The sequence below is a fragment of the Apium graveolens genome, chromosome 7 (assembly GCF_009905375.1).
Source record: "Apium graveolens cultivar Ventura chromosome 7, ASM990537v1, whole genome shotgun sequence".
NCBI classification, from domain to species: domain Eukaryota; kingdom Viridiplantae; phylum Streptophyta; class Magnoliopsida; order Apiales; family Apiaceae; genus Apium; species Apium graveolens.
The window spans coordinates 79,417,894-79,438,857 of NC_133653.1; the positions used below are offsets into that span (position 1 = coordinate 79,417,894).

General features: G+C 34.6%; 1 protein-coding gene and 2 non-coding genes across 3 annotated transcripts; all 3 read left to right on the forward strand.

The window, feature by feature from the left end:
- Nucleotides 1-15,933: 15,933 nt before the first annotated feature.
- Nucleotides 15,934-20,918, forward strand: LOC141671128 (ferredoxin--NADP reductase, root-type isozyme, chloroplastic-like). Its single transcript, XM_074477260.1, has 5 exons — nt 15,934-16,119; nt 16,235-16,288; nt 18,497-18,829; nt 19,066-19,285; nt 20,219-20,918. Exons 1-5 carry the CDS (start codon nt 16,096-16,098, stop codon nt 20,716-20,718), a joined length of 1,131 nt encoding a protein of 376 aa, XP_074333361.1. The 5' UTR covers nt 15,934-16,095; the 3' UTR covers nt 20,719-20,918.
- Nucleotides 16,911-16,983, forward strand: TRNAA-AGC (transfer RNA alanine (anticodon AGC)). The gene has a single exon. It is a non-coding gene; the product is annotated as a tRNA-Ala (tRNA).
- Nucleotides 17,571-17,643, forward strand: TRNAA-AGC (transfer RNA alanine (anticodon AGC)). The gene has a single exon. It is a non-coding gene; the product is annotated as a tRNA-Ala (tRNA).
- Nucleotides 20,919-20,964: the final 46 nt, after the last annotated feature.

Consider the following 20,964-nt stretch of genomic DNA (forward strand, 5'->3'; position numbering starts at 1 on the left):
TAGTTTTAAAATTTCTATTTTATTGTTTTTTAATTTTATTTACATATAAAATAGGTAGATCATCATGTATTTTACATATTAATTGGTGTATTGCCTCAAATTCTTGTAAAAACTAATAATTCAATTTTAAAACATGATTATAATTTCTTTTTAATACTCCAAGGTAACACTTATCCATGTATGTTATAAACTTAACACTTTTTAGCTAATGCAACGTCAAGCTTTTGGCTAAGGTAACACAAAAAATACAATGTTATATTAGGCCATAAGTAGCATAGCTAAGTTATCATATTTCGCTAACATTTGTGAGGAGAGGGTTGTGATAGGTCATTTATTGTGTAGTGCGGCTTACTCTAATTTAACTGCCTAAATATATCAAAGGTCATTTACGTACTTTACATCCCAGTTTGTCTGCAAATAACTCCATCTCCTTCTCTGAGATATGACAAGAGTATATACTATTTTTTTGAAAATTAATCTTCAAACCAGAAAGCAATTGAAATCATTGTAACACTATTTTCAATCCTAAGATTGATTTCACACTGCCCTTTGATATTGCAAATGAGTTATATTCTGACCATTCTTTCTAAATTGCAAACCCTCAAACATCCTGTTAGGTCCCAATTTGTTTGTAGAAGGGGGGGTTGAATGCAAACAATACCGTTTCGTTGAATAAAATGCGGAATAAAATTGTGAAACAAAATTCAAGTTAAATAAAACTTTTATTAAACTTGAAAGGTGTTACAACTACGGTATCGATTACAAGGGATTAATCTCAAATCAATTATTACAAATTTAGAATAAATTCGACATGAACTTTTTCTATTTTTGTAATTAAAAGATCAAATGCTAAAAGCGATTTGAGATTAAGTTCTAGGGATTTTAATCCGCTAGATAGATATACAAGAACAAGATAAGTAATTCTAGTGGTTTGGATTTAACATTAACAAACTAGAATATTTGATCTTGAATAAGCAGATGGATGATGAAATATTTTTCTTTTGTTCTCTGCTGAGTTCTCTTGTTCTGTATGAATGAATGATTGAATAATAATCATGAATTGCTGCTTATGCTTCTATTTAACAATCCAACCGAGAGGAAAAGAACTGGAATGACAATCCTTTTTAGCTTGAAAGACTTTCGGTGAGACAATCTATTAGAGCTAGCAAGACAATTAAAATGAACTAGCAAGACTTTCGGTATGACTATTGATTGTCATACCGATTGTCATATTAGTTCAAATGAAATTGTTTTACTGAATTAATAATTGATTTTAATCTAAATAATAATTCTATCAATACAATCAACTGAATTAGCATGACATTCGGTATGACTATCAATTGTCATACCGATTGTCATACTAGTACAATCAGTTGTCTTACTTAGAATTATCATAGATTTTAATCAATTAACATTCTGAAAATCCTTAATATTAATTCTAAATTAATTAATCAATTTAATTCAATTAATCAATAAATTAATCCTTGCAGATATAATTTATTTTCTTAATTAAATTATATGACTTAATTAATTAATAGAGAATTAATACTAACCCTGAGCAGCATCCATTCTTCTGACAATCTTCTGAAAGTCATTGAGACTTATGAATCAATTCCGCCACTTCAATGCTGACACTCGATGTAATGTCTGGTTCATGAGTGACTAACTTTCGTGACGTTTCTTCATGTCTTGACTTTGTTGTTCTGATTGAATCCTTGTAATAAATGATACCTTGACGAGATCTCTGTCACTTGATTAAATCCACGATCTTGATTTATATCACTGAGGCATGATCAAATTCTTGAACTTCTTCCAGTGAATCTTCAAGTCTGCAGATGAACAATGTTTCTTTATTCTTTGACAGATGTTACTTTGTGAGATCTCTCTGATGCTTGATCCACTATTTACTTATTACAATCTTATTTGAGTTGAGTTAAATACTCGAATAAACGAGTAGGCTATGACATATGCCTTTCAATCTCCCCCTATTTGCTTGTTAGACAATAACAACAAATACCTAGAGGATAACTCAACTAACAAATAAGAAAAAGATATAAACAGTAATGTAAAGTAAATAGCAGAAAAGTTCTGGATTATATTTAACATTTTCCAGATTCCAAATGAAATTTACAAGTGAATACAAGATAGATGTTCCTCTAGCCTGAACATATAACTACATTAGACTATCTTGATTCATAACGCTCTAATCATATTACATTGAGTTTTGAGCTAATTGACTTTAGTTGTCTTCTCTTCTGACTTCACCTTCTTCTAAATCTTGAAGCAATTCCTTGTCAAAAACACGATCCTTTTCTGAAGTGAAGCTTGCAGGTCTGACTGGTTGAACTCCAACTGTCTTCAACTTATTCTTGAGTTGATTGTACCTTTTAACATTCTTCTCACAATAATCTTGAATCAAGTCAGCAGCTTGAGTCTTCAACATGGATGAATATCCAGCAGTTCTCAAATGATGTTCCATCCAGACCAGATGCTTAGCTGAGTAGTCTTTAAGAGATTGTACATCGAGCTGACAGATTTGAAGACAATCAGACTTAAAGAATCTCACTTGATGAGGATTGTTGACCACTTGAGGACTAGCCCTGCTGGCAAACTCTTTAAGCCTTTCCCGAAGAACTTCATTCAACTCTGAGCTTCTTTTCACTTTGTTTAAAAGAACCCAAATCTCTGACAATGAACGATTCTCAAATAGATGAAGTGACACCTTGAATGATCCTTCACTCTGACAATATACAAAAATGCTCATCTCATTTAGGGATCTATCAAAAGCAGCTGTGATCCTTGAGACTTCAGTCTTGATAGCATTCATGTACATGTCATTGTTAGGATTTGAGATTTCCAGCTTGTCAAGAAGATGTAAGAACTGCCTATCATTGTTAGTGCATAGCTGAGGCATATCGAGTACTCTCCTAGCTTCATCCCACTTTCCACCAATCTTCAGTCTGACATCTCTTCTCCTTTCTTGAGCTTTAATGTCATGAAGACGTTGCTTTTGAAGAGTTTCTGTTCTTTGTATGTCTTTTCTCCTATCAATGATCTGTGAGACCTTCTTGAGTTCAGCTTCTTTTCTTTGCATCTCTGACTGCTCTTTCTGAAATTCTTTCTCAAACCTAGGATCCACTGTATCTTCTTCTTCCCAATCTTCAAAATCACTTTCTTCTTCAGCTTCAAATAACCCATCTTTATCTTCCTGAACTGGATCAGTGGGAATGTCAAAAATATCGAAGTCATCCTGTTCTCCACTGTAGTAGGCATCATCAGCCTTTCCTTTATCTCCAGCAGAAGTATCTTTTTCTTTCCCTTTGGAACTACTCCCTTTCTTCTCCCCCTTAGTTGAGGGATCCTCTGCTGACTTTCCTCTGAAACCTCCACCACCTCCAGAGCCTGATCCTCCACCAGACGGTCCTTCAAAATAAGCTCTTTGATCTTCATTAGGGCAATGAGAATTCTTGATCATGTAATATAAGTGCTTCATGCCTTCATTTAGATGTTCCATGCCCGTCTCTATCTTTACAAATCTTGAGTTGTCCAGTGAATGATTCATCTCAACGAGGTCTTCAAGAGAAGTCATTCTTGTATGTAGGGAGCAGAAGTTGGATATGTCATCAGCTGATAAATTTGGAGTGTCCTGAATAGAATTGAGCTTTGGTATTACAGTAGTCTTTAAATCTGAGATGTCATTCCTTATGATTGCAAGCTGATTGTCGACAGAGGTGGAAGAAGAAGACCGTTCAACCACTTGTGCTTTGAATGCTTGAGCTTCAGCTTGACTTTTAGCAAGTTCTTCTTTCAGGGCAGCAATCTGAGCTAACAGGTTGACAGTATCAGTGTCTGTGTGTGCTCTCACCTGAAGTTCACTCGTGTTTGGTTCACTCATCTCACGTGCATGTGTTTCTCTCAATATGATTGCTCGTGAGGAGTCTTCCAATTGCTGTTCTTGTGTACCTGCATTAAAAATCACCCTAGCCTCTTCAAGAGAGGTCAGTGGTGGTGCAATGGGAATTCGCGAGTCCCGATCCTCAGTCAATGCTATCAAATCTTTTGGAATAGATGTCTGAATTGCTTCAGGGATAGATTGACCGAGTTGCCCTCCACTTTCTCCAGATAAATCTGCGAGTGGAGAATCCCATAAGGGAGCCAGAGTTGTTGGATCTGGGAGGGGAGAAAATGACTCTATTAAAGATGGCGGAGAGTCAGATTTTCCCTCTGAAGCATGTGACTGCTCTTCTGCCGTAACTATGGCAGGCACTGTAACCGACTCTACGTGCACTCCTCGCTGGGTGTCCTGAGTATTATCTGGGGAAGTGTATGGTTCCATTGTGAGTAATGGAATTGTGCTTGACTCAGTACAAGATGCCATGGCCCGATGGCGAATTTCAATAGATGCATCCTGTTGAGAGAATGCCTCTAGTAACTGTTCATTGGCCATTTCAAAGTCCATGTCCTGTTGGGAGGACAAGGATGGGCTTTCAGATGCCTCAGAATAGGTTTTTCTTTTCTTAGGAGGAGGCAGAGCTGAGGGTTCACTCATATTTAACATTGTACTACTTCCTAGTAATCTCCTGGGTAACATTTTAGACAGTGGGGGAGAGGGTGAGATAGAATGAGACTCTGTGTTTGGCTCTATGACCTGGGATTGAAGCTGTGGTTCTACAACTTCATGGTCAGCCCTATCAACCACTGAGGGTCTGTTAACAGAAGTAGGAAGAGAGTGAGAGTGAGAGTGAGGAGTTACTACCTGTAATGGAAGAGCCTGGGTGGCTTGAACCACTGGAGGTTGAGGTTGCTGTTCATGGCCGGGAAGATTAAAAATAGGCAAGGGAATATAATTGGCCATGAAAGCAGATACAAGTACTGGTACTTGCATAAATTTGAAGGTTGTGTCTTGGCGAGTGTAAATCTTTTTGCTAACTGGTGGGGGTTCGGTTACAGCAGAGTTAGCAAAAAGTGCTTTGTGTTCAGGGGTGAGTAGATGATCTGCTATGAGCATAAGAAAACGAGCATAGTAACATGATACCCTACGATTTGTAGAATGATCACGTAAAGCAGAAGTTAGACGTCTCAAGAGAATGGGAAAAAGTAGTTTGCCAAAATTGATCCTTTGATTGAAAACAACCGCAAGACCAATATACTGCAGGGTGGAAGTAATGTTATGAAAATTAGATTTTGTGCAGTTGGCAAACACTTTGGAAAGTGTATCGAAGAATATATCCCATTCAGACACCAAATTTGATTTAGAAAGTTTGGTTAAATTGATCACCCCCTGATAGTGAATGGCATTGAAAAAATTTGTGATATCATTTTCAGAGGGTAAATTACAGAAACTGTCTAGTGGAAAATTTAAAGCACGATTGACGACTGTTTCATCAACTACATACTGTGTGTTTGCGATGGTGAATGAAAAAGATTTTGAATCATCGGCCACAGTAGAAGTTGTGCAAATCAGTCTAAGTAGATCGACGTTTAAAATTACATTTGATTTAATAGCAGAGCTAACAATCGAATGATCATTTAAAAATCTAATCCAAGGCTTAAATTTTTCAACATTACATTTTTCCGGATTAAAATAACCAACCTGATTATGCGCGACAATTTGGAAATTGAGAGCCATTTTTAAAGAATACTAATAAGACACAAGCTTTTCAGAATTTTAAGAATAATATTAAGAAAATTTGAATTAATTAAATTAAATTAATAATTCGAATTAAATTAATTATTATCGAAAAATTTAGACAGAAATGTATCTCGTTAAAATTCTTAAATCACTCACACAGTTTTGACACACCAAAAGACACAAATAAGAAATTAAAATTAAAATGGAATTTGAAGGGGCAAATTGATTTTAATTTGATTTTGCGTTTTTATAATAACTTTTATTTTTAAGAAAATTTCAGCAGCACCTCTTTATGTATATACTTGTATGTATATATCACAAAGTGATGATTTAGTGTGCTGAGTAAAAACTCGAGCAAGGAAATAGCAGGTTTTTGGTTTGGTTCTTGTTCGAGGAGAGAGAAGAGAGAAAAAAAGAGAGTGAAAAACTGTTCAAAATTCTTGAAAATGAACTGTTAGTTTGAAAATGATTTAACACAACACAGCAAAAGCCTTATATAACAGCTGGTATGACAATCCGGGATTGTCATACCGATTGTCATACCAGGCAAAAGAAGGAAAATAAAACAAATACAAATAAAAATAAATAACTGAATGAGTATTAACATTGTAACTGGTATGACAATCTGATAGTCATACCGATTGTCATACCAGTACAAAATAAAACAATATAATTCTGATATTAATTTTATTACTGGCATGACAATCAATAGTCATACCGATTGTCTTGCCAGTTATAAAATTAATCTGATTTTAAAATAAGCAGTCATTATTTACTAAAATGACTTTCAGCAAGACAATTTCAATTGTCTTGCCGATTGTCTTTCTAGAATAAGATAAAATAAGCATAACAGATTTATATTTTCATATTTACTGAAATGATTTTCAGCAAGACAATTTTAATTGTCTTGCCGATTGTCTTTGCAGTAGAAAAACAAAATGAATATGTACAGACAACTATTAATGTACTGAAACTTTATTACAAAATAGTAAAACTGAAATAAATACTTAAAATTTTTACAGAAAATAAAGACAATATTTCAGAATTAATTATTTTTATTCCAAAAATAGATTTTTGTTGAATTTTAGCAAATAAAATTCATAGAAAAATATTTTTAGAGGAAATAAAATATTCTGAGATATTTTTAAATTAACAAGTAGAGTAAATAACATAGATAAGATAATGTATATTACATAGAAATAAGCAAGAAATATGATAAAATGATAAAATAAATTTGCAAATGAATTTTTCATTCATGAAAAATTCATTTGTAAATTCATTCAAGAACAGATTCCAGATATTAATTAAATTAATCACTAAAACTATTTAACATGCCCAATTTACCAACTAATCTGGTAAATGTGGATTCGTCAAGTGGTTTAGTGAAAATATCTGCTATTTGTTCTTCTGTTGGAACAAAAAATAGTTCAACAGTACCATTCATGACGTGCTCTCTAATAAAATGATACCTGATGTCAATGTGCTTTGTCCTCGAGTGCTGCACAGGGTTGTTGGTGATGGCTATTGCACTTGTATTGTCACATAAAATAGGAATCTTGTTCAATACAGAGCCATAGTCTCGTAGTTGGTTCCTAATCCACAAGATCTGAGCACAGCAGCTTCCAGCAGCAATATATTCAGCCTCGGCCGTTGAGTTGGAAACTGTTTGCTGTTTCTTGCTGTACCATGAGACTAGCCTGCTTCCTAAGAATTGACAACTTCCTGAGGTGCTTTTCCTATCAACAACACTTCCTGCATAATCTGAATCTGTATATCCGACAAGGTTAAAACCAGATTCTTTAGGGTACCAAATACCTAGATTTGGTGTTCCCTTAAGATATCTTAAGATTCGTTTAACAGCAACGAGATGAATATCTCTAGGATCCGCTTGGAACCTTGCACATAGGCATGTAGCATACATAATATCTGGTCTACTTGCAGTAAGATAGAGTAACGAGCCAATCATACCTCTGTAGCTTGTGACATCTACCTTAATGGAGTTTTCACATGGTCCAAGCTTGACAGCTGTAGTTGATGGAGTCCTTGCTGATGCAGAATCCTCTAGATTGTATTTTTTGAGGAGTTCCTTGAGATACTTGGATTGACAAATAAATGTTCCATCTAACCTTTGATTTACTTGTAATCCAAGAAAGAACTTCAGCTCTCCCATCATGCTCATTTCAAACTTGCTGTGCATTAACTTAGCAAATCTCTTACAGAGATTATCATTAGTAGACCCAAATATTATATCATCCACATAGACTTGGACTAATATAGTATCATTCTTATGTTTTTTAGAAAAGAGAGTTTTGTCTATGACACCTCTAATAAAGCTATTTTCAATAAGAAATTCAGAGAGAGTGTCATACCATTTTCTTGGAGACTGTTTTAGCCCATAGATAGCCTTGAAAAGAAAGAAGACAAAATCCAAATGATCTGGATCTTCAAAACCAGGAGGTTGCTCTACATATACCTCTTCATCCAGCTTTCCATTCAGAAAGGCGCTCTTGACATCCATTTGATAAACTTTAAAGTTTGAAAATGCTGCGAATGCCAGAAATATCCTGATGGCCTCAAGTCTAGCCACTGGAGCATAGGTTTCATCATAATCAATACCTTCAGCTTGAGAATACCCTTTAGCTACCAGTCTTGCCTTGTTTCTTGTAACCACACCATCTTCATCTAGTTTATTCCTGAATACCCACCTTGTACCAACAGCTTTCTTGTGTACAGGCCTAGGTACCAGTTTCCAGACTTGTTGACTTTCAAACTGATTGAGTTCATCTTGCATAGCAATCACCCAATCTGGATCAGTTAGTGCTTCTTCAATTTTCTTAGGTTCCATCTCAGAAAGAAATCCTGAGAACAGACACTCATTTTGAGTAGCACGTCTAGTTCTGACTCCAACATCTGGATCACCAATAATCAACTCAAAAGGGTGAGCTTTATTCCAGACTGTCTGTCTTGGAAGATTTGATCTTGATGATTCGCCTTGAAATTCATTGTGATGTTGTGTCCTACTAGATGATCCTTCAGCATCTCCCCCTGAGTTGTTGCCATGTTGACTTGAAGATTCTCCGTCAGTAGCAGTGGTATCTCCATTGTTTCCAGAGTTTCCATCACTATTACCTTGAGTATTATCAGGATTAACAGGTTCTTCAACAGCAACAACCTCAGGTTCTTGACCATGTTCTGACTCTGAATCTGACGTATCATCAAACTTCAGTTTCTCAGAAGGATCTTCAGTTTGGATACTAGGGAGTTTAGTGTCATCAAATGTAACATTGACACTTTCAGTTACTTTGTGTTGATCAATGATATACACTCTATATGATCTTCTTCCATATCCAACAAAAATGCCCTCATATGCCTTTGCCTCGAACTTACCACGACGATCATCTCCATCCTTGAGCACGAAGCATCTGGCACCAAATACATGAAAGTATTTGATAGAAGGTTTCTGTTCATTCAAAATCTCATAAGGAGTTTTCATGAAGTCTTTGTTGATTAGAGTTCGATTCTGAGTATAACATGCAGTATTGACAGCTTCAGCCCAAAAGTACATTGGAAGACCTGATTCATTTAACATCGTTCTTGCAGCTTCAGTCAATGTACGATTCTTCCTTTCTACCACTCCATTTTGCTGAGGGGTTCTAGGAGCTGAAAATTGTCTGGTGATCCCTTTGTCTGTACAGAATCCATTTAGAAGTGCATTCTTGAATTCTGTTCCATTATCTGACCTTATTGCTCTAACAGGGACGTTAGAATCTAACTCAATCATCTTGATATGATCAATCACAACTTGTGGTGTTTCATCCTTAGAGTGAAGAAATAAAACCCACGTATACTTGGAATAGTCATCAACTATCACAAGACAGTAACACTTCTTTGACATAGAAAGGATATTAACTGGACCAAATAAATCCATGTGCAATAATTGCAGAACACCAGTTATGGAAGATGTGTCAGTGCCTTTGTGACTTGCTTTCTTTGACTTTCCTTTCTGGCAAGCCTCACATAGTCCTTCTGGAGAGAATTCCAGCTGAGGCAGACCTCTTACCAATTCTCTTTTGACAAGAGAATTCATTGTCTTGAAATTGAGATGGGAAAGTCTCTTGTGCCATAGCCAACTCTCATTTGACGATGCTTTTGCATAGAAACAATTGACTTCAAGATTGCTTCCAGAGTTCATGTCAGCTACGAACAGATTTCCTTTCCGTATTCCCATTAAGGAGGGTTTTTCACTTTTCTTGTGCAGAATCTGACACTTCAGCTTGTCGAATAAAACATTGTAGCCGTTGTCACAGAACTGACTAATGCTAAGCAGATTGTGTTCAAGTCCTTGCACAAGATATACATTTTCAATGATAACACTTCCAGCTTGCAAACAGCCATATCCCTCCATTAAACCTTTGCTGTTATCTCCAAAGGTAACCACTGGGCCAGCTTTCTCAACCACATTTGATAGCAGGGCTCTATCTCCGGTCATATGTCTTGACGATCCACTGTCAAGAATCCACACTACCGGTTGTACCTGTTTAATGCCCTGCAATACAAATGAATTAGAACTTCTTCGGAACCCAAGCTTGGCTGGGTCCGGCATACTTGTAAAATTGGCCTTTATCAGGCAAAACAACATTCTTAATTTCACTATTCTCAACATTCTCAATGACTGAACATTTGACCTTTAAAACAGCCTTATCAGATTTATGTTTAGGCTTAGGCACAAATGTCTCCTTTCTAGCTTTAGGAGGACTAGCAGTCTTAGACCTATCATGCTTTCTATTATTCACATGCTGATGAGGAGTAGTCTTATCATTAGAAGCATGCTTACCATTAAAATAAGCAAACAACAGATTAAAAGCACAAGACATACAATCAGGAACACCACATGCTTTATGAGAAGGATTAACAATAGGCAACTTATGCATGGTAGACATGGCATTTGTGCTATCCAACTCATGTGTGTCTGAGTTAGTCTCAGTTGCTTTCACAACCTTGACTGGAACTTTTGACACACTTGACTTGGAGACAGCTTTCCCATTAGCATTATCTTCAGCACGGATTTCTTCTTGAATAATAAAAGAGGTCTCATCAAATGGTTCAGCAATTGATTCCTTATAGAGGGGTTCATCAACACCCTTAAGCACATGTGGTACTTCCCTGCCTTTAGCACATACATGAGGAGGGGAGTTTATGCCTAATTTTCCAATAGCAGCATTGTAATCATAACCTATTCCATGTGTTTGATTAACAGCTTGCTTATTGTAAAACTCTTTGGACTTCGAACAAGAATTAAAGTAAGCTTTAACCTTAGCCTCAAGACCGGTGATCTTGTCTTTGAGAATAGTTTCGAGTTGTCTATAACAGTCAACTCTATTCTCTAGAAAAGATACTTGGTCTTTAAGTTTATCTTGATTAATGTGCACAAGTCTTAATTCATTGACCTCTTTCTCAAGGTCTTTGATTTGTTGATTTAACAATTCATTATCACGACGAGCACAATCTAAGTTACCTCTTAGATGATAAACCATTTTAGCATCAGAAAGTTTTACCTCTTTTCTTGACGATGAGGTGCTTGCATCACTAGCCATGAGAGCAAGATTCCCAACTTCTTCATCTTCACTGTCAGTATCATCCCAGCTTCTTCCCTTTGCCAGGTACGCCCTTTCAGATTTACTCTTCTGATTAGAATCGTAAGAGTTCTTCCTTGCTTGTTTTGGCTTCCTGCATTCTGTGGCAAAGTGTCCCAACTCATTACAGTTGAAGCATCGAATGGTGCTTCGATCAACCATCCCTGTTTTATACCCACCACTGCTGGTGTTAGAGGATGAAGATCCACCTTTCTGGAATCTGTTGTAGTTGGACTTGTACTTGAACTTGGGATTCCTTTTGAATCTGACATTTGAGAGTCTCTTGACAATCAGGGCCATTGATTCATCCTCCAATTGCTCCAGTTCTTCCAAGGAATAATAATCATCTCCTGATTGATTTGTAGTAGGTGAATCAAATTCTGCTACTATCACATTATCTTCAACCTTGGAAGACTGTACCATTCTATCTGACTGTTGAGATTGTTGTTGATATAGTGGTTGTTGTTGTTGTTCATCAGCTACCAGAGCAGTAGACGTGCTGACCACTCTTCCTTTCCCGTAAACTTCCTTCTGCTGAATCTGCTCCAACTCATAAGTCTTTAACACACCATAGAGCCTTTCCAAAGAAATCTCACTCAGATCTCTTGCTTCTCTTATGGCAGTGATTCTATGTTCGAGATGAGTTGGCAGTGTTAAAAGGAACTTTTTATTGACCTCCCTGATGGAATAGTATTTACCATTAATGTTCAGGTTGTTGATCAATGCATTGTACCTCTCAAACACTTCAGTGATTCCTTCTCCTGGATTGGATTTAAAGTATTCATACTCAGAGGTTAGGATTTCTAGTTTGTTCTCCCTAACTTCCTCTGTGCCTTCATTAATAATCTCAATAGTTTCCCAGATATGTTTAGAATCTTTACAATTCATCACATGTCTGTTCATTAGGGGATTAAGGGAATCTACTAAGATTAATTGAAGGCTAGCATCCAGGGAAGCTTCTTCTATTTCAGCAGGAGAGAAGTCCTCAGGATCCTTCACATAAGTTCTCGCTTTGGTGATCACCACATCATTCTCTATTACCTCTGGTTCAATAACCATAGGAATTTTTGGACCCTTCTTCAACACTTGCAAATATTTGGGATTAGCAACCTGTAAAAACAGTAGCATCTTCTTCTTCCACATCACATAATTTTCTTTATCGAAAAGTGGAATTTTAACGGTTCCAACTTTTTGTGTAGTCATTATGAATTTTTGAGTGAATAAAAATTCAAGAAGTGAAAGAAACACAAAAGTCTAGGATCTTGATTTGTACGTTAATCAGAAGGCTCTGATACCAATTGTTAGGTCCCAATTTGTTTGTAGAAGGGGGGGTTGAATGCAAACAATACCGTTTCGTCGAATAAAATGCGGAATAAAATTGTGAAACAAAATTCAAGTTAAATAAAACTTTTATTAAACTTGAAAGGTGTTACAACTACGGTATCGATTACAAGGGATTAATCTCAAATCAATTATTACAAATTTAGAATAAATTCGACATGAACTTTTTCTATTTTTGTAATTAAAAGATCAAATGCTAAAAGCGATTTGAGATTAAGTTCTAGGGATTTTAATCCGCTAGATAGATATACAAGAACAAGATAAGTAATTCTAGTGGTTTGGATTTAACATTAACAAACTAGAATATTTGATCTTGAATAAGCAGATGGATGATGAAATATTTTTCTTTTGTTCTCTGCTGAGTTCTCTTGTTCTGTATGAATGAATGATTGAATAATAATCATGAATTGCTGCTTCTGCTTCTATTTAACAATCCAACCGAGAGGAAAAGAACTGGAATGACAATCCTTTTTAGCTTGAAAGACTTTCGGTGAGACAATCTATTAGAGCTAGCAAGACAATTAAAATGAACTAGCAAGACTTTCGGTATGACTATTGATTGTCATACCGATTGTCATATTAGTTCAAATGAAATTGTTTTACTGAATTAATAATTGATTTTAATCTAAATAATAATTCTATCAATACAATCAACTGAATTAGCATGACATTCGGTATGACTATCAATTGTCATACCCATTGTCATACTAGTACAATCAGTTGTCTTACTTAGAATTATCACAGATTTTAATCAATTAACATTCTGAAAATCCTTAATATTAATTCTAAATTAATTAATCAATTTAATTCAATTAATCAATAAATTAATCCTTGCAGATATAATTTATTTTCTTAATTAAATTATATGACTTAATTAATTAATAGAGAATTAATACTAACCCTGAGCAGCATCCATTCTTCTGACAATCTTCTGAAAGTCATTGAGACTTATGAATCAATTCCGCCACTTCAATGCTGACACTCGATGTAATGTCTGGTTCATGAGTGACTAACTTTCGTGACGTTTCTTCATGTCTTGACTTTGTTGTTCTGATTGAATCCTTGTAATAAATGATACCTTGACGAGATCTCTGTCACTTGATTAAATCCACGATCTTGATTTATATCACTGAGGCATGATCAAATTCTTGAACTTCTTCCAGTGAATCTTCAAGTCTGCAGATGAACAATGTTTCTTTATTCTTTGACAGATGTTACTTTGTGAGATCTCTCTGATGCTTGATCCACTATTTACTTATTACAATCTTATTTGAGTTGAGTTAAATACTCGAATAAACGAGTAGGCTATGACATATGCCTTTCACATCCCTAGCTTACTTTCTTTTATTAGCATTTTGCTTAACACTTCTCCTTCCAAATTAAAGAGCATATGAGACAAAGGGTCCCCCTGCCTAACTCCTTAGGCTTAACTTTGTATTAAAAATTTACTTAACTTTAGGATCCTTCACCCAAAAAAATATTTATTTTTATAAAATATATAAACTTACTTTTTCTTTCCCACTATGTAATTGCACGAATACTATTTTTTTTCTTTTTATACTCGTACATTGTACCCAAATATTATCTAAACTAGCGTTTTACCGGTGGTACGCACTGACCCACAACCGATCTCCACGATCGATCTACGATTATCAATTGCCTTTGTAATACAATAATATTAAAAGAGAATAAGGATTCTGAGATTAGTCTTGGGATATTTTTCGTAGAATTATGAGCACAATCTTGACATTTATTTATTATATTTATATTTTATTTTTAAATTAAGATATTAAATAATTAGATATTTAATAAAACAAACACACAAATCAATTAATACCTTAGAAAATATTTCTTGAGTTCTACATCTACATCTTTAAACTCACATTAATAGAAAAAAATATGATTAATATTAGAAAATTTATAAAAAATACTAAAATACGGTATATCATTTTTTCTGTGTTAGTACACTTTCTCTGTCTTTTTCCCAACAATACATCCCCGCCTTTTCTCTCATTCTTCATCATCTATCACGTCTCTATCATATTTCACCGTCACGATCATCCTTCGTCATATACGATTTGATTTAACTCTCTCTTTATTTATCAAAGAAGTATTTATTTATCAAAAAAACTATAAAAATTAACACATGTTGCAATTAGTTGTTTTGGTTACTTTTAAAGTTACAATCAGTTGATTATAATGAGTTTGGTCGGCTAATCATTTGCTTTTATTTATCAAAGAAGTATTTATTTATCAAAAAAAAAATATTAACACATGTTACAATTAGTTATTTTGGTTATTATTAAAGTTACAATCAATTAATTATAATGAGTTTGGTCTGACAATCATTTGCTTTTTAGAGTATAGATGAATGATGAAGTTCTTTTTTGGGTTGATTTAATTCATCTGTTTTCTAGATATCAACAATTTGACATAATGTCACTATGAATAAATATAATTTATTTTTATTGATTCATATTTTTAGATGTCGGGTTGAAATTGATTTCATATGTAATATATGCAATCAAACCCCCAACTCAAAAAATAATGCAACAAATATAATAGAATAAACCCAAAAATCAACATTCAAAAAAATAAAAATAAAGATACATTTTGAGTTGTAAACTTACTGAAGGTATTTTTTAAAATTTATTAAAAATTTAAGTAAGACCATTCCTCCAAAAAAAATAAAATTTTAAGTAAGATCATTCCTCATTTCAAAATAGAAAGTAAGAACATTCCTCCAAAAAAAATTCAAGAATATTATTAAATAAAAAAAATCAAGAATATTGGTATATATAGTATAAAATAGTCCAAAAATATTAAAAGTTAAAATTTATTAGTTTTTTTGAGTAAATAAACTCATGTGCAGAGTGAAAACAATAGAAAAGATAAAAGAGTGAGAGCTGGAACTAGACAGAGAGAGATCCGTAAAATGAATAAAAAATAAAGAAAACCAAAAAGTAAAATAGAAAACAGATTGAAAGAAAAAAAAATAATATAATATAAATATAGTTAAACCTTGATAAATGAATATGTTTATGATCATGAAATTTTATTTATTTAACGAGATTATTTAATTATCGAGATTAAAAATTTATAATATTAAATAAAAAAATTATTTATTTATCGAAGTTTTGCTCAGCTTTTGTTGACAAACAATACCTCGACGTTTATAGGGTATCTCGGGAAAAAAATTCATGAGACTGACCTCAGGCTCCCCAATCGCATTTTTTTAAAAAAAAATATACAAACAACTTCTCAAGTTGGCTCTTACGAAACTCGGACGACTCCTCTTAAAAAAAACATCGCCAGTAACTAGTTTTGTCCTTTCCAGAAGCCTAAAGGTTGTTCCTCGTTACACAACTTGATCTACTTAAGTTAAACCCCCCCCCCCCTCTCTAACTGCCCTCCTATATATACACGCACACACCTCTACACACATATATACTTGCACAAACATTATTACCCAACTCATTTCATCGGATCATGGCTAACTCTGCTATTGCACAGGTTAGTGTTCTCACCTTTATATTATTGTTGTTTAGTTTCTTTTTAATTCTAATTAGATTTTAATTAGTTTTTTAGATCGTTATGTCATTCTTTTTTATTTATTTTTTTGTTGTAGCTTTCTTTGTCTGTTCCTCTCAGTGATTCATCTTTTCGGAGATCGGTGTTTAAGGTACTTGATTTCATTTTATTTTTGTGATCATGATGATTATGTTTTTTTAAAGTTTGTTTCTTTTATTATTTGATTTTGTAGTTTTTGTTGATTGTATATGATTGTATCTTAGTTTTTGTTAAGGTACTTGATTTCTTTTAAATTAAAATTACAATGAGAACTTAGAGGGACTGATTTGTAAGACCAGTTATTGGGTGCGGATCACTATTGATTTGTGCTGTTTTATGGGGTATGTATTTAAATGGTCACTAGTGATTTGCATATAAATTACTGGTGTCAGCTCGATTTTTATTTAGAATGGTTCTTAGTTGAGCATGATGTATATATTGATTAAGATTAGTTTGATCCTTACACTGGGTCTTTAGTAAGATGTAGATGATCTTTTAGGTGATAATGATATATAGTTGTAATTTGTTGACTATAAGACATTTGTTTGATTTTGACTCTTTTTGTGAGACAACATTGTATAAGACATTTGTTGGAATTTGACTCTTTTTTTGTGAGACAAAAACTGGTTACAATTGCTTTGTGAAAAGGACTGACCATCAATGTTGTTCATTTTAATAGACTGATAAAATATGTTCTTAGTTCAGTTGAAATTGAGTTGCAAGAAAAGCAACTCGGGGATGTAGCTCAGATGGTAGAGCGCTCGCTTAGCATGCGAGAGGTACGGGGATCGATACCCCGCATCTCCATCCTTTTAATTTCTGTTTCTTTCTTTTTAACTTGGTATTACTTCTTTGTTTTCTTCCAGATGAGATTGTCTTTACAGTTCCCTGGGGCAGTGTGCATTGCTTCCCCAGAAAATAATTTGAAGTGGACAACAATATTTGTTTTCTGGGAAATTAATTTCTTTTAATATCCTAATAACTACATTTCTTTGTTTCTTATGAGGTCTACTTCTCAAATGAAAATTTATATTTAATTTCTAATACCTTTAACTTCAAGTCTAGGCCTAGCATCTAATTATTTAGTAGCTAAGAAAGGTACTCGATTAATTTCAGCTATCAGTGCTTAAGTTATTAAAATATTCTCTCCACCCAATTTGGTTTCCCGGTAGCCTTACTGGATTAGTTTTCGTCTATCAGTGCTCAAGTTACTACATTATCTGCTCCACCTGATTTGGTTTCCTGGAAACCTTACTGAATTAGTTTTTGGCTATCAGTGCTCAAGTTATTACATTATTCGTTTCATCGGATTTGGTTTCCTGGTAACCTTATCAGGAGCACTGCTTAATCCATAAACCCAAACTAGTCTAACAAACAAGAAGTAGTTGCAGCTCGGGGATGTAGCTCAGATGGTAGAGCGCTTGCTTAGCATGCGAGAGGTACGGGGATCGATACCCCGCATCTCCATTCCTTTTAATTGTTTTGTATGTTAAAACCTTTGCTTGTTTGCTTAATTATAGAGGAAAGTACATATGTTTAGGCTACCTTATGTACTTTATATAATTTATTAGCTGAACCATACTGCAGCAGGATAGTCTCAAAACCATTCATTCATCCAGTTTGTAGATACCCCCTTTGTCTTTTAAATAAGGAAAACCTACTCAAAACTTACATAGGAACTAGGACACCGACACTCCAAAAAGGATGTCGTATGCGTGCCGGACACGGCCGACACGGCTGAGTACGTGCCCGACACGCCACATGGCGTGTCGACAGAAAAAGGCAACCGACACGGGTTCGACACGCGACCGACACGGCCCACCGACTCATCCCATATAAAAATGCCCATAATCATCTTAAAAAAGCCCAACATCTTTTTTTAAAAGCCCAAACCATCTTATATTAATCCTAATTTTGTGTCTCTATATCTTTTATAACCTCCCCTCTTCATCTTTTATAACCCTATATATATACAATCAAATATATACATACATCTATATATACATATAACACATATAAATTTTTTTTTATATTTTTGAAACTTTTTTTTGCCGTGTCCCATATCCACGATACTCTGATAATTGACGAATCCCCGTGTCCCGTGTCCGGTGTCGCCGTATCAGTGTCGGTGCTTCCTAGCATAGGAATTATTATTGTCTATACTAGCAATCGTAATTATCCTGTATATTTATATTTTGTATGTGCCTGAATGGCTGAATCCAATTATATGCACACATTCGAATATATTGTGCAAAACAATTAGATGGGGTTGGCTTATTGAAATTAATTTTAACAGCAATTCCAATTCAACTTATTGCAGACACATAGCATTAGTTTTCGTGATAAACCATGGAGATCGGTCTTGCCTATGGACTTGAAGACAAAGAATGCACCGTCAAGAGATCAGTTGGTTATTTGCATGTCTGTGCAACAAGCCCAAAACCTTAAGGTTACAGTTTCACCATTAGCACTTGAAGATGCAAAAGAACCTCCATTGAACTTACACAAGCCAAAGGAACCATATACAGCAACAATTGTATCTGTTGATAGGCTTGTTGGTCCAAAAGCTCCAGGAGAGACTTGTCACATTGTGATAGATCATGGTGGTAATGTACCCTATTGGGAAGGACAAAGCTATGGTGTAATTCCTCCTGTAAGTCATAGCCTCCACATATTTTTCTTAATCTTCACTGTCTCACATAGTTACTCGACTCCTCACATATTGATATATTATTGCCGGTGTCAATATTTGGAACTATTGAAAATTCTGTCATGTTTGAAGAGTTGCATAACTAGTTTGTTTTTATATAATTTTTTTCTTAGTTTACATTTTACAAGATTTCTTTTACCTTGTCACTTTTCCTTGATTTGTTATTTTTTGTTTCTCAGGGTGAAAACCCAAAAAAGCCAGGGAATCCCCAGAATGTACGTCTCTATTCAATTGCTTCCTCTAGGTATGGAGACTCTTATGATGGAAAGACTGCCAGTTTATGTGTAAGGAGGGCTGTTTATTATGATCCTGAGACAGGAAAAGAAGATCCTTCAAAAAATGGGGTGTGCAGCAACTTTCTGTGTGACTCAAAACCTGGAGACAAGGTCAAGATAGCAGGTAAATTCAGCATCTCATAGAAATAATCATTAGATATTTTTTTGTAATACCTGAAAGAATTGTTTTAGCAGTTAATCGCTGATTCAAATGTGATTGGTTAAAATGCAAGTAGTATGCTAATTTGGGTTTTGATAAATTTCTATACTTGAACAGTCTAACTTTTAAAATCTAGAATTTTGTATTCGTAACCAGTATGGAAAATCTAAAAATGGTCTTGACACTGAAATAAGTAAGTTCTCTAACTATCTGTATAAGAAATGGGTTCTCTTACAAGTATTTTTTTTCCTAAAAAGGATTATCATGATGCCTGCCTAATCTATATCTCGCGGAAAACTGGTCAGTTACTATATTGATTTGTCTTCCAGTTGCTTAACTTGTACCGACCACAAACATAATTGTTTGTTTAAACATTTTCTCAAGTCAGTTCTTGGTAAAATTACGATTGTATTGATACTTCTGGTTTTAAATTGAAAAGAACACTGATTTGCCTTTGCTATTGAAGGTACAATAACTGAGCTCAATTAGTTGAAGCGTCCTATATGTATCTTGAGTCTTGACCAAGTTTCCTTTTTGCAAATGCTATTGTTGTCACCCTTTTCTTACGTGTCTATTTAATCAAGATTCCGAAATTTACGTTATATTCATGTTGTTTTCTTGAAAACTAAGGTGAGAGTTAAGTCAGATTGAAATGCATTTATATCTATGATTTGGTAACAATCCTTTTAAAGGTTGAAAACGTGTGAAAACGTGTATCTGTTATATCACGGCCTTTTATAAAGTATATTATGAATTTATATTTTCATTCATGCCTATTTTTAAACATACTGATTTTTTTAGTGTTATCTCAAAAGAATTTTAACTAGTGAGCAAGTTATAATAAATAAGTACTCTTCTGTGATTTTCTTCATGTTCATTATATGCAATATTGTGCAGGTCCTTCTGGAAAAATTATGCTTTTACCTGAAGACGATCCAAATGCCACCCACATTATGATTGCGACTGGTACAGGTGTGGCTCCTTATAGAGGCTACCTTCGCCGCATGTTCATGGAATCTATCCCCAACTATAAGTTCACCGGTCTTGCTTGGCTGTTCCTTGGGGTAGCTAACACTGACAGTCTGCTTTACGACGAAGAGTTCACCAAGTACCTTCAGGACTATCCAGAGAATTTTAGGTTTGACCGTGCTCTTAGCCGAGAACAAAAGAACAAGAGTGGAGGAAAGATGTATGTTCAGGATAAGATAGAGGAATATAGTGACGAAATCTTTAAACTTTTGGATGGAGGGGCACACATTTATTTCTGTGGTCTGAAGGGGATGATGCCTGGTATTCAAGACACCCTAAAGATGGTCGCAGAACAGAGAGGCGAGAGCTGGGACGCAAAGCTCTCGCAGTTGAAGAAGAACAAGCAGTGGCATGTAGAAGTTTATTGATTTTATTTTATTTATTAATCTGTTATATGTATCCATTGATGTTACAAGGAGTTGGTACCATTAGCATTTGGGGCGGTTGTCCCCTCCATCTTTAGATGTATAATGTACCCTATTATCAGGAGGGCTGAAAACTTCTTTAGTCTTTTGTAGCATGTTATTTCATCTTTGTTATGATTATCAAATAAGTACTTTCTTGCATACATCGAAGCTTCACGGTTAGTGATTTCTCAACTCTATGCTGATGCC